Raw genomic sequence first — 15,422 nt, 5'->3', positions numbered from 1 at the left:
CTAAAACAGCGGGTTTAGTTCCTGGAGTTGAAGCAGAAAAGCAGGGGAGGCGACGGGGCGCAGGTGTCCCTGCCCTGCCCTGGGCACCAGTGGCGCAGCTCTCCGAGCGCCGGAGCCCGCACCCGCCCCGGGGGCTTTAAACAGAGCTCCCGGCGGGCCGCCTCCCCCAGCCCGGCCCGCGCGCCATCCTCCGCGCCCACGTCCCCTGGCCCGGCGCACAGGCAGGCCCCGGGCGAGCCCCGCGCACTCGCCGCCGAGGCCGAGAGGGCGGGCTGGGCTCCCCGGAAGAGGGGAGAGGGAGGGCGGCCGAAGGGGCCGGAGAGGGGGCGGGCCGGGCCGGGAGGGACGCGGAGGGGGCGGGCTGGGCTGCGCTCGCTCCAGCCGCCGCTCGGGAGCAGAGTAGCGGTCGGCGGGACCCGCGACCCAGCGCGGCGCCGGCGAGCGCGACGCGGGCCCCTCAAGATTCGCGGCGCCCCGCCTCCGGAGCAGCCCCGGCCGCCGCGCGGACCCGCGCCGCGGAGAAGGTTGGTCCCTGCACCCGAGCGGAGAGGCGGGCGGCCCCGGTGAGCGCCCGGAGCCCCGGCTCCAGCGCGGGGCCTCGGGGGAGCGCAGACCTGCTGAGCCTGCGGCCGGCGCGAAGGTGAGCCCGGGGGTCGTGGGGGGCCGGGGGCCTGCGTGCCTGGGGACAGGAATTCGGGTTTGCAGAAGTAAAGGGGCCCTCCAGACAGGGCCTCTGCAGATCCGGGGGTCCTCGCGGGGGAGTGCTGAGTCTCCGTCCCCAAAGCGAGAGCGGGGTTCGGGAGGGGTGCGGACCCGGCCAGCCTGGCTCCCACCCGACCCCCGCCTGTGACGAGCCGTCAGTGACACCCCGATGAGCCTGCTGCTGCGGCCCCCCACGGTGTTTCCAGAGGCACTCGGTTGGCTCTGATATAGGGGTTCCTGATCTAGGGGTCCTGGAAGAGGCCGGGCTCCCAGCCTGCTGAAGAGGATTGACCACCCGTCTGACTCCAGTGGCATGTCTCCAATCCCGGCGGAGCTGGGAGGAGCAAGGAGGTTGATCGCACACCTGCCCCCAGCTCCCCACAGCCTATCCTGCTCCCGCAGCCCCATGACCACCCATAAGCCCTGGAGTGGAGGGAACGCTTGGTTCCTGCTCCCCAGCCCTGACCCCCAAATCACAACCAAAGTCTACTGCTTGCTGCTGCTGCCCCAGCTCCACCCCCTCGCTTTACATCTGGGTGCGTGGCCCTGCCTGCCCGACACCCCGACCCACCAGCCTTGGCTGTCTGGCAACCTCTCTCCTCCCATCCCTGGGGGAGCTGGCAGGGGCCCAGTGTAGCCGATGTTGTAATGTCCCTGGCAGTACCCAGGGAGAGAAGTGGCTGGGCCTGTTCCCAGTCAGTTAACCCCGGGCCCTGTGCCCGCCCCGGGAACTTGACTCAGGCTCTAGAAGGAGAGATGCTCGTTTAGTGGGAAAGGAGCTGTGGGAAGCTGGCAGTCCAGGGAAACTGCCCAAGTGACTGGGGCTCTGAGACTTGCCAGGTGCTGCTGTTCAGAGGGGCTGGTTGGCTCTTTCAGGGCAATGCACATTTTTTATCGCAGGAAGATTAGGGTGCAGGCTCCTATGTATGTACCTGCCTAGTGACCTGGGGAAGAGGACTCATTTAGAGTCTGTCGGTTCCTTCAGGGGGCAAGAAGATGGCAGGCAAGGGCCGCTCTGTCATCAGAATGCCAGGGAGCAACAGGCAGTGATGGGCTGAGCGGGGGAAGGGCAGGACCATCCCTCCTCCGGGCAGGGCCAGATGCTCTCCCAGCGGATCACCATCTCCAGAGCTGGGCCCTTGGCCTTGTGTCCCCACCAGGTGGAATGGGGATGCTGGGGTTTGGGGGGCTTTGAGCCTGAGGTTTCCCTTTCTCTACTTCCCTGCGTACCTTCCTCTCCCAGCCCAGGGGTTTCCACAGGAACAACTCCTGGGGCAGAGAGAGGTTGACAACCCAACTAGGGGTGGAGTAGGGAGAGACCCAGGGTGAGGGGGAAGGGCTCATGGGCATATGCCAGCAACGTGAGGACCACTCGGGATCTGCAGGGATGGGCCTGCTGCCACACACACAAACACCCAGCGCATACTCTCCTGCTCCACACCCATCTCACCTTATAGACACTCTCCCTTACACACTCTCACACTTGCTCTCACGGGCACCGGTCCTGGCACTCATGGGCTTTCTTCCACAATCTTCCACTTACTCATCTCTCCTGTATATGCACCAACTGCCCCAACACCCTCCCTTATGCCCTTTACCAGGGCCCCGCATGTCCCCCCATCATGCACAGCCAGAGTGGCTCATTCTAAGTGGCTGTCTGGCTAGACCCAGACACTGCCTGCATCTTAAAAGCCTCCCCCAGCTTCACAGCCAGCCGGGGAGTGGGAGGCACATTTGTCTGCCTCTGCGTGCTCTGGGGGACATTCTCCGGGGCTGGAGGCCTCCAGGGACATAGCACTGTCCTCTGCTAGGACAGTGTGCTAGCCAGTGTGTCCTAGCCAATCCACACATTGGCTTCTCCAGCCAGGGCAGCAGGGGCTAGAAGCACCGGAGGAAAGCTACCTCCTCACTGTCTGCTCTGGATGCCTCCTTAAAGGCCGCTGGGATCCTTTTCAGGGCAGGTGGCCAGATCTCAAAGAGACCTACTGAGACCAAGGTAGAGATTAAGGGGTAGAGGCTGCAGCATTCAGCTGAGCAAGGATTATACTGGAATTTCCTGGGCGTTTAACAGCTGCAGAACAGGACGGACGACAGGGCCTGTGGTGCTGACCCCTCCCACGCTGACCCTGCGGCTAACAGGTGTGAGGACCAGCTCAGCAACCAGAGCAGACGCACCAGCCACTTAAAACCGTTGGCCTCTTTGCCCTTGGGACCTTCCCTCGCCCTGCTGGCCCCTGCAGGCTGCTCTGCTTCCCTATCCGGGCTCACTTTGCGGTGATGCCCCGTGTGCGTTCCGAGTGTATAGCCCTCTCTGTCCCCCTCTTTCTCTTTGAAGTTGCAGGCCTTTGCTTACAGGATGCCTGACATCCTGTAAGAAAAGCATGGCATAATCAGTGGGGCAATTTGAACTTCTTGGGAGATAAGCCTTAAAGACTATCCAGGGATAGAAGTTATTTTGCTTTTATTGTTGACATTATTTCGCTCATTCATTCCCAGGTCCTACTGCCTCTCCCTCTCTGCTTTCTTCTTATAGATGAAAATTTCTAGATGTTTGGAAACTTAGAGGGCACAGGGCAGGGAGGATAAATTGTAAACATGTTATACTAGTCTAAGTTTTATAAATATTTTCCTTTTCTGTTTAGATTCTATGAGATTTTGTTTTAATTATAAAAATAAGATATGCTCATTGTAACAAGAAAAACAATTCAAGTATGTATAAGAGACCGTTAATAACTGCTTCCCCATGCTCCTACAGTAACCAATTTTACTGGCCCAATATATCTTTTGCCATACCTTTCCTCCAAGCTCACTGGGCTTAGATTATTTAATTTTTAAAAATTCGCTTTGTGGATCGAGGTGCATAAATTATATTTAACTCAGCTTGGTTTGTTCATAAATTATCATATTTAGCATTTTAATTTGAGCACAGTAAACTTCTTAAATTCTTACAGATTTACTCATTTATTTTTAAATCTTTCATTTTTATACATAACAGAGCTCATAAGCTATGATTTAGAAGCTAAGATTCTACACATCTTTAATCTTTGCCATTTTGTGAAAACAAAATACAATCCTGATGCCTATGAAACTGTCATGTTTTTGTAAACTAAAGAAATGTAGCAAGCTTGTGGCTCTCGTGTCCCTACTGTATCAAAGAGATATAAAATGGTATAACCAGAAGAGGAGCTGAGAAAAAAAAAAATCTGGTCATAGAATGCAATTTTTATCACAAGAAACTTTGTCTAATCAGTCTCATTTTCTGAGCTATCATTTTACATCCACATTTCTGCTGCTCCTGGTGTTTTATATTTTTAAAACCAATACACATCTGAAATGTGAATGTTTTCCTGATGGAGATCAGTTTTCTGCTTTTTCAGGGGTTAGAGGATTTCTAAACCGTGACTGATTCATGAGCTGGAGGAGATAGAGGAATCTCAAGCAGGCCACAGGGAAGAGGTTGAGGGGTCTGGCCTTACAGAGGCCTGTCTCCCTCTGTGTGGCAGCAGGGATGTGATTGGCTGCTCCCAGGGCGCACTCCTGGACCAAATGCGGAAAGATGTCCTCATCCTCAGCCAGTGAAGGCACCTTTGAAAATCAAGTTCTAAGTCCTGCTTGTTTTGTATTCTAGGCATGTGATGGAGCTGCGTGTTCTTGTCACTTATATTTCCGCCTTTGAATCTTGTTTCAAAAGAATCTGCAGTGGCAGGAATTAGTTGACAGCAATTTCTTCCGTGTCTTAATAAAGTTCCCTCTATCCTTATTTTTATCCTTACCATAGAGGTACACTCAGTTTCTTTTTATACATTAAAAAATAAAAGACTTGGATTTATCTGCTTTGTTTGATACGTAAGAACTGACCTAACTTCCTAGTCTCACTCAGCAACAGTTTTTTTCTGAGGAAACTTATTTATAACCTTCAGTCTTCTGGATCCGAATCTAAAAGAGGTCCTCATCAAACAGCAAAAGTACACTTCTGGGTACTTGAAGGTCCTCAACCATTTCTTTTTAATGAATGTCTTTGTTCTTCGTAAAATTTCAAAAAATTCCTTGTGGCAGTCTACATGTGATGTCTCCACTTTATTCTTTTCTTCCTGATTCCTCTTGACAACAGAAACTGAATGGATTTAGCGTGTTTTATAATTGCTTCTGCTTTTTTCTGGATCTTTTGGAGAGAGGCCAGCTTCATGTTGTCATCAAGATGCATACTAAGGCTATGCGCACACGCCCTATTATAGCCACAAGCCACCGTGTTACTTGTATTGTGGGTCATCAAAGCAAATGCTTGGCCATCCATCTTCTAGACTGTTCCATACTGCACAGCTGATATGATCTGCAGGGCATCCTTTGCTCTCATGTTTTGCTGTCTCTCAAAAAAAATTCACTGGGATATTCCAAAGTGTTCATTATTCCTTCTCCATGATTATTTGTCTAGTTATAAGTTTAAGAAGACATGGTACTTTTAGTTTCTTCTTTGTACAGATTCCAGAATCCATCCATGTTCTAACTGAAAGAGGCTATTTTAAAGGCTATCTGCTGGGCAAATGGTGTAATAGCCTTCATTGTTTAAAGACGTTTTGCTGGCATTTTCAGTTCTTGATAACAGCCTTCCTAAAGACTCTGTGACCATTTCTCAAAGAAATGGTTGAGGACCTTCAAGTACCCAGAAGTGTACTTTTGCTGTTTGATGAGGACCTTTTTTCGATTCGGATCCAGAAGACCGAAGGTTATAAATAAGTTTCTTCAGACAGTGGTCTGCTCTGGTGTGTCAAGCATGCCTTCAAATTAAGTCATTGAGAGTTGGGGTGGGGTGTATATCTACAGCATGAATTACTTTAGGATAGTTTCTAAACAGCCGTTGATGATGGGACAGCGCTTTTTACTTTACCATCTCTCAGTTCTTCTTGAAACATTTATTTTATATGTGAATGATTCTAGTAGCATTTGGGACAGTATTTGCAAAGAACCTCTGTTTCTTAGGAATAGTTTGCCCTATGGAAATGCTTCTTTTTCCCCCCAGCTTTACTGAGATACAGTTGACATATAATATTGTGTAAGTTTAAGATATACAACGTGAAGATTTGGCAATGCTCCTTACTTGCCTCCATGGGCTATCAATTGAACTCTCTGTTTCTCATCTAGGGGTCTAGAGGCATGAAAGGTGCCTTTCAGTGGCTAAATGGCAGACATCCATACATGTCAGCCCATGCAGCTGCAGAAATGGTGTCTTTTCATGAAAACCACCTGGAGATAACACCGACGGCTTCAGCTTACAGCATAGCCAGCATTAACTGAAAAAATCAGATTAACAGAAATCAAATCCTGATTCTCATATTTATCAAAATTAAATATAGTTTAATAGCTTAGTTTCAGCTTCATTGTGAAATGTGTAATTTTGAGGTGCCAACTTCCAATTGACTTTTTTTTTTTTTTTTACTCTCAAACTCGTGTCTTTTGAGAAACATGCCTCTTGTTTTCTTCTCAACAGAAATAAATGACCTCTACTGTCCATGCAACTCACAGACTTTTGAGACTCAGTCACAAGGAGAGACGTAGCTCGCCACTAACCTTAGACCAACCAGCAAAGAAAGGTCTGAGCTTCCTGGTCTTCACCGTGACCCTGGAGGCAGCCAGGGCTCCTGGGCATGTGCTTGTGAGCCGTAGTGCTGTGCTTCTTCTTTTTTTTTTTTTTTTAATACAATTGATTAATTTATTAAATTCTTAGAGAACTGATTATTTTTTTTTTAAATTATTAGCACCTTTAGTTATTATTTATTTATTTATTTATTCATCCATTTGGCTGTGTTGGGTCTTCGTTTCTGTGCGAGGGCTCTCTCCAGCTGTGGCAAGCGGGGGCCACTCTTCATCGCGGTGCGCGGGCCTCTCACTATCGTGGCCTCTCGTTGCGGAGCACAGGCTCCAGACGCTCAGGCTCAGTAGTTGTGGCTCACGGGCCTAGTTGCTCTGCGGCATGTGGGACCTTCCCAGACCAGGGCTCGAACCCGTGTCCCCTGCATTAGCAGGCAGACTCTCAACCACTGCGCCACCAGGGAAGCCCAGCGCTGTGCTTCTTAAGGCTCGGGAATGTTTTACATAAAAGCGTGAAATCATTTTGAGGGCATGAACACTATTTTGATTCGTTTTATTAAACAGTTATTATTTATGGATTTGAATGAAATTTTAATGATTTCATTGAAAAATAATATGTATGCAAGATTTTTTAAATATAAAAATTTAAGGGGATATAGTGAGAGTAAGTGTCTCTTGCACTAGCCCCCATCCTCTCCCTCTCCCCTTCTTCCCAGGTTTTGTCTACCTTTCCTAAAGATCCTTACATACATATGTATATGTAGGTCCTTCTTAAGTTACCGATCAATCGGGAGCATACTGTATATGGTTCTGCAATGGACTATGTACTTTCACTTGGAAATTATTTTCATATCAGTACATAAACACTAGCCCTTATTCCTTCTGAAGGTTGTGCCATAATTTTTTAACCATCTTCCTATTGATGAACAGTTACTTTACAGTCTTTTCCCTTACAAGCAATGCTGCAATAAATATTCTTGTTCGAACATCTATGCAAAAGGATCCAAGTATACGATACCTGAAGGACAGATTCTTAGAAGTGAAGCTGCTAGATAGACATCGCCAACTGTCCTTCTAAGAGGATACACCAACTTGAGCCCGTATGCGCAATGAATGCAAGAGAGCCTATTTCTCATACCTTCCCCACCCAGGCATTGTTAATCTCGTAGAACAAAATGGCATTTCACTGTTGTTTCAACATGCCTCCCTTTCATTGTGAGCAAACTAGGGAGCATCTTTTCATATACACTTGTGGAGAGAGGACCTTGGTTCATAAAATGTAGGTATGCCACACCTACATAGCTCTGTCCCTTCTCTGTCCTGGCTCCTTTATCAGATGGAATCTTTCCGCCTATGTTCTTTTCTGCGTCTGCTCTCACACCCTCCCTCCCATGATACCCCCCAGCTCTCCTTCTTCTGTCCCTCTCGCTTCACTGCCTCTCAGAAATGTCTAGAGTATCCGAGTCTGATGGGGGTTGGGAGGTGTTGGGCAGGGGGAACCGTGTGCCCCCAGGGAAGGAGTAGCTTCTAACTCGCCTGCCTTTAATGAGAAGAATCTTCTGATTTTCTATGCAGAGTGGCCGTAGGAGGAAGGGAGGAGAGTAAATGAAGAGAAAGAACTTGAATAGCTCCTTCCAGAAGCAAAGGGGTAAGACTGGCTCAGAACTACCCGGTGCTCTAAAGGGGAGGGCCATGAGAAACAGATGCTCAGAGATGGGTCACCTGTGGAGTGTAGTGGGTGACCGGGCACATGGTCCTCCAAGATGGTGGACCTGACACAGGTCAGGAGAGAGTCAGCCTCCTGCTGGCCCTCACCCATGGTTGGTGCTGGGGCACTTTGCGAGCTACAGGGGGAGACCCAGGGCCAACTCTGAAGCAATGCTGTTCCCTCCCACCGGCCTCCTCTGGTCCTTTGTGTCTCCCTAGGAAGCCAGCTTGGCTGCAGACCCCAGTCTTACGAAGAAGCAGCCCCACCTGGGAGCAGGGTGGTGGCCAGAGCAATGGTGGGAGCCCTGAAGGTGCCTCATGGCCGCTGAGCGGGCTGCCCCGTCAGGGAGCAGGGTGGCGGGCATGGTGTGTGGCCTGTGGGTCCTGGTGCTGGTGTCCTCAGTCCTGGCTCTGGAAGGTAAGAGGGAGGGGAGACGGGAGAACCCCCCACCTGCCAGGGGAGAGCCAGCACTGATGGGAAGTGGGAAAGATTCAGAAAAGTCAGGAAAGGGTGAAGACATCTAAAGGGGGAAAGAAAGGGGGAAGGTTTCAGAGAAAGGCTTCCGACAGGCAGCTGTGCTCCTGTTAGTCAATTCAAGGAACCGGGGAGGGAAATTCTCTTTTTCCTAATGGGAATGGGGTGGGGTGAGACCTGCTGGCTGAAGGCCTGCTAACTGCGTGCCCCTTCTTATCGCTGGGCAGAGGTATTGCTGGACACCACTGGAGAGACATCTGAGATTGGCTGGCTCACCTACCCACCAGGTGGGGTGAGTGTCACGCTTTCATTCTGAACCCAACACCCCCCCACCCCCACCCCCGCTAGCGTGTTGAGTTTGTGGAGGAAACCCTGAGCAGAGATGGATGGGACAAGATGCCTGACCTCCAGAGGAGCAGGACTTCCTGGTATCCTCAGCTGCTTTGCATGTCCTTAATGCTAAGTTTCACCGGGAGGGATATGCCCCCGCCTCCCTGCACCTTTCCAGCCCCGAGCAGCTAATGCCCTCTGTGGTCCTCCCTGCAGTGGGACGAAGTGAGTGTTCTGGATGACCAGCGACGCCTGACTCGGACCTTCGAGGCATGCCACGTGGCCGGGGCCCTTCCCGGCCCCGGGCAGGACAACTGGCTGCAGACACACTTTGTGGAGCGGCGAGGGGCCCAGAGGGCGCACATCCGGCTGCACTTCTCCGTGCGGGCCTGCTCCAGCCTTGGCGTGGCGGGGGGCACCTGCCGGGAGACCTTCACGCTTTACTACCGCCAGGCCGAGGAGCCCGACAGCTCCGACAGCACCTCCTCCTGGCACCTCAAACGCTGGACCAAGGTGGACACGATCGCGGCAGATGAGAGTTTCCCCGCCTCCTCAGCGTGGGCGGTGGGCCCGCGCGGGGCGGGGCAGCGGGCGGGGCTGCAGCTGAACGTCAAGGAGCGGAGCTTCGGGCCCTTGACCCAGCGCGGCTTCTACGTGGCCTTCCAGGACACCGGGGCCTGCCTGGCCCTCGTGGCGGTCAAGCTCTTCTCCTACGCCTGCCCCTCCGTGCTCCGCGCCTTCGCCACCTTTCCTGAGACGCAGGCCAGTGGGGCCGGGGGGGCCTCCCTGGTGGCGGCCGTGGGCACCTGTGTGGAGCACGCAGAGCCCGAGGAGGATGGAGGAGCGGGCCAGGCAGGAGGCAGCCCTCCCAGGCTGCACTGTAACGGGGAGGGCAAGTGGATGGTAGCCGTTGGGAGCTGCCGCTGCCAGCCCGGGCACGAGCCAGCTCGCGGAGACAAGGCCTGCCAAGGTGAGACCCCGCTCCCTTGCACCTGCCCCCCACCTTTGGGATCCTCTCCTGAACGAGCCCACACTTCATTTTGTCCCCAGAAGGTCAGGAATAAGTTATTTTAGGAAAGGACCCCTGTTTTCTCCAGATTTATTTCCTAAAGCGCACAACCTTGCTCTCAGCCACTCATCTGAAACTTTTAGAACCTTCTGGAGACTTGCACAGCGATTGCTGGGGGTCCTAGGGCTGCAGGCCTGAGAAGGGATGGAGATGAAAGGAGTTAAACTCCTAGGCTGGCTTGGGATGGGGTCCTTTGTCCGCATTTGCCATCTAGCTGGGGATGGTTCGCCCCAGGGCCAGGTGACCAGGAGGCAGGTAGAAGGCGGTGGTGCATGCAGCTGTAAAGAATGATCCTGCGGCAGAGGCAGGCTAGGCAGTCGAGCCGGGCAGCTACATGTGGTGCTTGCTCTGCTGTAGCCCCTACCACACCTCACTTTTTCCATCAATGGAAATGTAATTCTGCCCCGGCAAAATGGCAGAAGTAATCTCTGGCTGAGGGAGGGAAAGAGGGGAGAGAGGGGTGAGGAGGAGATGGATCTCGGAAGGCTGGCTGTGTGCAGGTGTGGGGGGCTCAGGAGGGGATGGACGGGGTGGGCCTGAGGCCTCTACCCTCCTCTGCCCCTCAGCCTGCCCCAGGGGGTCCTACAAGGCCTCATCTGGGAATGCCCCCTGCTCACCGTGCCCTGCCCGCAGCCTCGCCCCTGACCCTGCGGCCCCCGTGTGCGCCTGCCTGGAGGGCTTCTACCGGGCCAGCTCCGACCCCCCAGAGGCCCCCTGCACTGGTGAGTCCCCCCCCCCCGCCCCCGCCCCCGCCCCCGCCCCGGCCCAGGCCCCAGGGATGGGCGTGGGATGGGAGTGGGACCAGGGGAGGGAGAGCCTGGAGGGCAACACGGTGCAGCTGGTTTGCATTTGCACTGACTTCTTTCTCCTGTGTCCTTGCTTTCCTTCCCCGCCTCTTTCCCCCGACCCCATCTCCACCTGGCCCACCTCCTTCCTCTCTCGCCCCACCTGCCTTCTCCGCTTTCCCCTGCTTTCTGTCTCCTCCCTCTGGGCCGTCCTCCCTCCCCTGCCTCCTTTCCTCCCCAATCACCCCCGCCCCACGACTCCCGCCTTCGCGGCGCTTCCCTGCCCTGCACACGCCCTCCCCAGCCCCCCCGTCGGCCCCTCAGGAGCTGTGGTTTGAGGTGCAGGGCTCTGCGCTCATGCTGCACTGGCGCCTGCCCCAGGAGCTGGGGGGACGCGGGGACCTGCTCTTCAACGTCGTGTGCAAGGAGTGTGGAGCGGGAGGCAAGGGCCCTTGTCGCCGCTGCAGGGATGAGGTGCATTTCGACCCCCGCCAGAGGGGCCTGACTGAGAGCCGCGTGCTCGTTGGGGGGCTCCGGGCACACGTGCCCTACATCTTGGAGGTGCAGGCCGTCAATGGGGTGTCGGAGCTCAGCCCCGACCCTCCCCAGGCTGCAGCCGTCAATGTCAGCACCAGCCACGCAGGTGAGCCTTGCCCTCCCCTAAGCTGCCAGTCACCGCCTTAGAGCCCACTCCCGCTCTCCCGCCCCTGGACACCGCCGCTAACCCCGCACTCCAGTTCCCTCCGCAGTGCCTGCTGTGCACCAGGTGAGCCGGGCCTCCAGCAGCATCACCGTGTCCTGGCCACAGCCCGACCAGGCCAACGGGGACATCCTGGATTATCAGCTCCGCTACTATGACCAGGTGGGGAGCAGAGGGGCGCCCGGCGGGGGTGCTGGGAGCCGCAAGTGCTCCGCAGTGGGGCTAGGGGTGGGGAGACAGGAGACGTGCCTCGGGGCCCTGCCGCAGCGGGGTGTGAGGAGCGGGGGCGGGAGCAGGGGGGCGAGGGGCCCTCGCAGCTGGCAGGGAGTGAGCGGCTGTCACCCCCAGGCAGAAGATGAATCCCACTCCTTCACCCTGACCAGCGAGACCAACACGGCCACCGTGACCCAGCTGAGCCCCGGCCACATCTATGGCTTCCAGGTGCGGGCACGGACAGCCGCAGGCCACGGCCCGTACGGGGGCAAGGTCTACTTCCAGACGCTGCCTCAAGGTGAGAGGAGGCCTGGACGGGGCAGGGGCGGCCCAAGGGATCGTGAGGAGGGGTCCAGGAACCATCCAGGCCTCGAACCTTCACCCCAAACCCTCCAGACCGGGAGACTGGCTGCCCACCGACCTTCGGGTCTGTGGGGGGAGGGGGTGTGGGTAGGTGGGTGCTTGCGGGGTGGTGTGTGTGTGAGGTCTGCACTGGCGTGTGAGATCTCCCACACCTGTGACTCTGGGTGGCTGGTTCTCCAGGTGAGCTGTCTGCCCAGCTTCCCGAGAGACTCTCCTTGGTGGTTGGGTCCATCCTGGGGGCGCTGGCCTTCCTTCTGCTGGCGGCCGTCACCGTGCTGGCTCTCGTCTTCCAGAGGTGAGTCTCTCCCCACCGTGGCCCAGCACCATACTCTCCAAAGCACGATCCCAAGCCCTGACGGCCCCTAGGTTCCCTGCAGAAGCGCCCACGAGTGTCCACCACCACCACCACCCAGCCCCTGCCCTTGGGGCGCGGCTCCTTCCAGCCACTGATCCCTGGCAGGACCTTGGCCTTCGTGGGCAGACTGGGGGGGTAAATGGGAGAGGGAGTGTGACCGCAGGACTCTGGTTTGTCCCCCAGGAAGCGGCGTGGAACTGGCTACACGGAGCAGCTGCAGCAGTACAGCAGCCCAGGTGTGGGTGTGGCTGGGACGGGAGGGGCCGGGGGCCGGGAGGGCACCGGGCAAGGCTGGGCCCCCCACGGTCGAGGGCAGCTCCTTGGCACCATCTTCGGCAGTGAGAGAGCGTGCCTGGGGTGCGTGGGCCGCCCGCCTGCACACCTCCTCATAATGGACCCCGTGTGCCTGCAGGGCTAGGGGTGAAGTACTACGTCGACCCCTCCACCTACGAGGACCCCTGCCAGGCCATCCGAGAATTCGCCCGGGAGGTCGATCCCACATACATGAAGATCGAGGAGGTCATTGGAGCAGGTATGGCAGAGGCAGAGGGAGGGCACGGAAGGGGTCCCAGCAGGGTCCCTCCTAAACAGGGCAGGACACTGAGTCCTTCCTGGAGACCCCCCCCAGCGTACGCCTGCTTTCCCAGGCTCCTTCGGGGAGGTGCGCCGGGGCCGCCTGCAGCCCCGGGGACGGCGGGAGCAGGCCGTGGCCATCCAGGCCCTGTGGAGCGGAGGCGCCGAGAGCCTGCAGACGGCCTTTCTAGGCCAGGCCGCAGTGCTGGGCCAGTTTCAGCACCCCAACATCCTGCGGCTGGAGGGCGTGGTCACCAAGAGCCGGCCCCTCATGGTGGTGACGGAGCTCATGGAGCTGGGCCCCCTGGACAGCTTCCTGAGGGTCAGTCAGGCTGGTGGCAAGGTGTGGGGGTCGGCTCGGGCCGGGAAGGTGGGCACTTCTCAACTGTCCCGGAGACAGAGCCCTGTCTGTGCCTTCGCTCCCTGCTGCCCCACCTCCAGGGTCTCCGTCCTTCACTCCCAGGCCGTTCGCTGATCCCCAGGTCCCTTTGCCTTTTGGCGCCAGCGTCTCTGCGTGATGTGCCGAGGTTCCCCGCCCCTTGGCTGACCTCTGCCCCCATCCCTCAGCAGCGGGAGGGCCAGTTCAGCAGCCTGCAGCTGGTGGCCATGCAGCGGGGCGTGGCCGCCGCCATGCACCACCTGTCCAGCTTCGCCTTCGTCCACCGCGCACTCGCTGCCCACAGCGTGCTGGTGAACAGCCACCTAGTGTGCAAAGTGGCTCGTCTTGGCCACAGTCCTCAGGTGAGAGCACAGCCTTGGGGCCCCGCATCCCGCAGGGGGTGCCGGAGGCTGAGCTGGAACCTGGGGCGGTGGATGCCTCAGGTGGTGTATCTTAGTGTCTGAAGGGGCAGAGCTCACCTGTGTGATGGAGGGGTTTCAGGGACTGAGGACACTGGGGAAGAAAGGGGACTGGGAGGGTGGGAGTCCTAGAACCACCTCCTGCCCTTCCCTAATGCTGACTCGTGTCAGAGCCGCCGGGTACAAATCGTGAACACGCCACCCTCAAGCTCTGTGACTTTGCACAGGTTTGCACTTCTCGATGCCTCAGCCTTTGCCTCTGCAAAATGGAGATAATGGCATCTACGCTACAGGGTCGTTATGGGATTAAACGAGAGGCTTGATGTAAAACCCTTGAGGCACATCTGAGCACGTAGTAGTTGATCAATAACTAGGACCACTGCTCTGATTATTGCTGTTGTTACTTTCAACCCCACCCCTCAGGGCCCAAGTTGTATGCTTCGCTGGGCAGCCCCAGAGGTCATTGCACACGGGAAACATACAACATCCAGTGACGTCTGGAGCTTTGGGATAGTGATGTGGGAAGTGATGAGTTACGGAGAACGGCCCTACTGGGACATGCGTGACCAGGAGGTGAGCTCTTGTCCTAGACACTGCCAATTCCCCACCGCTGTCCCTCCAGCCTTCACAGACTCACACATTCTAAGCCCTCCATTCGTGGGTCTCATTTTCCATATCTTTTAAGTTCCTTTCCAACCTCATGGTTACCTGACAATACATTCCTTTCCACTAGCAATAGCCTCCAAGCACCACGTGCTTCCTCTAACCCCCAGGTACTAAATGCAATAGAGCAGGAGTTCCGGCTGCCCCCGCCTCCAGGCTGTCCGCCTGGATTACACCTGCTTATGCTGGACACTTGGCAGAAGGATCGTACCCAGCGACCTCACTTTGACCAGCTGGTGGCTGCGTTTGACAAGATGATCCGCAAGCCAGACACTCTGCAGGGAGCAGAGCACTCCGGCGGGAGCCCCAGGGACAGGTCTGGAGCTTGGGGCTAAAGCCTGGGAAAGCCAGGGAGGGATGAGGCAAACCAAAAAGAAAACTGAGGTGAAGGGGACTAGGATGAAGAGGGGACCTTGACCTGCCTGCCCCTCCCACTCAGACCCTCCCAGGCCCTTCTGAACCCCGCGGCCCTGGACTTTCCCTCTCTGCACTCCCCTCAGGCCTGGCTCTCGGCCATCGGCCTGGAGTGCTACCAGGACAGCTTCTCCCAGTCCGGCCTCCACACCTTCAGTGACGTGGCTCAGCTCAGCCTGGAGTAAGCAGGGCGAGGTGGGAGAGGGGAGCCCAGGCCCCAGGGCAGCGGTCGCGCCTGGGATCTTGGAGATACTGGCCCCGATTTAATCCACTCCTTCCCCAACAGAGACCTGCCAACCCTGGGCATCACCCTGGCCGGCCACCAGAAGAAGCTGCTGCACCACATCCAGCTCCTGAAGCAGCACCTGAGGCCGCTGGGCTCCGTGGAGGTCTGAGCCCCCGGCAGAAAGCTATGAACTGACAGACAGACAGACACTGCCCGTGACCCAGTCCTGGACGCAGGTCCAAGGAGGACATGGGAGATGGGAGCCCGTCTCCACCCTGGCCTCCGTGAGAGGCACCTGCCCGCCACACTAAACCCGACCCTGGGGACGCCTCACTCCCTGGTCCTCTGCCCCTCCACCGCCCTCCCCCACATTAAAGGGAAAGAAGGGATTTTGCAAGTTGGAGGTGTGGTGAGGCCTCGGTCTGCAAGGAAGGGGGTGGGAAGGCCTTGGAGCAGAGAGGCA

At 56.3% G+C, this 15,422-nt stretch overlaps 1 protein-coding gene across 4 annotated transcripts; it reads left to right on the top strand.

Moving 5' to 3' along the window:
• The first annotated feature begins 390 nt into the window (after positions 1-390).
• On the top strand, positions 391-15,360 carry EPHB6 (EPH receptor B6). Of its 4 annotated transcripts, none has more exons than XM_059933183.1 (19): positions 391-640; positions 6,188-6,290; positions 7,864-7,936; positions 8,215-8,413; positions 8,698-8,762; positions 9,017-9,770; positions 10,436-10,591; positions 10,959-11,297; positions 11,392-11,516; positions 11,703-11,865; positions 12,111-12,225; positions 12,469-12,521; positions 12,698-12,817; positions 12,933-13,180; positions 13,426-13,599; positions 14,080-14,229; positions 14,430-14,635; positions 14,759-14,914; positions 15,020-15,360. In XM_059933183.1, the coding sequence occupies exons 4-19, from the start codon at positions 8,314-8,316 to the stop codon at positions 15,126-15,128; spliced, it is 3,033 nt and encodes a 1,010-aa protein (XP_059789166.1). In that variant the 5' UTR covers positions 391-640; positions 6,188-6,290; positions 7,864-7,936; positions 8,215-8,313; the 3' UTR covers positions 15,129-15,360. The 4 variants fall into 4 exon arrangements, with proteins under 4 accessions (XP_059789166.1, XP_059789165.1, XP_059789167.1 ...); XM_059933182.1 differs by having other exon boundaries at positions 6,188-6,352; XM_059933184.1 differs by lacking the exon at positions 6,188-6,290 and having other exon boundaries at positions 14,820-14,914.
• The last annotated feature ends 62 nt before the right edge of the window (positions 15,361-15,422 follow it).

The sequence above is a fragment of the Balaenoptera ricei genome, chromosome 9, assembly GCF_028023285.1.
Source record: "Balaenoptera ricei isolate mBalRic1 chromosome 9, mBalRic1.hap2, whole genome shotgun sequence".
NCBI classification, from domain to species: domain Eukaryota; kingdom Metazoa; phylum Chordata; class Mammalia; order Artiodactyla; family Balaenopteridae; genus Balaenoptera; species Balaenoptera ricei.
The sequence above is the reverse complement of the archived record's forward strand: the minus strand, read 5'-3'. Positions and strand labels throughout refer to the sequence as shown.

Excerpts from the sequence above, each read along its gene's own strand:
- EPHB6 (XM_059933181.1), top strand. The coding sequence starts at position 8,314 with ATGGCCGCTGAGCGGGCTGCCCCGTCAGGGAGCAGGGTGGCGGGCATG. Across the intron at positions 11,517-11,702 it reads AGCTCCGCTACTATGACCAG|GCAGAAGATGAATCCCACTC; the intron begins GTGGGGAGCAGA and ends TGTCACCCCCAG. Across the intron at positions 13,600-14,079 it reads GTCTTGGCCACAGTCCTCAG|GGCCCAAGTTGTATGCTTCG; the intron begins GTGAGAGCACAG and ends CCCACCCCTCAG.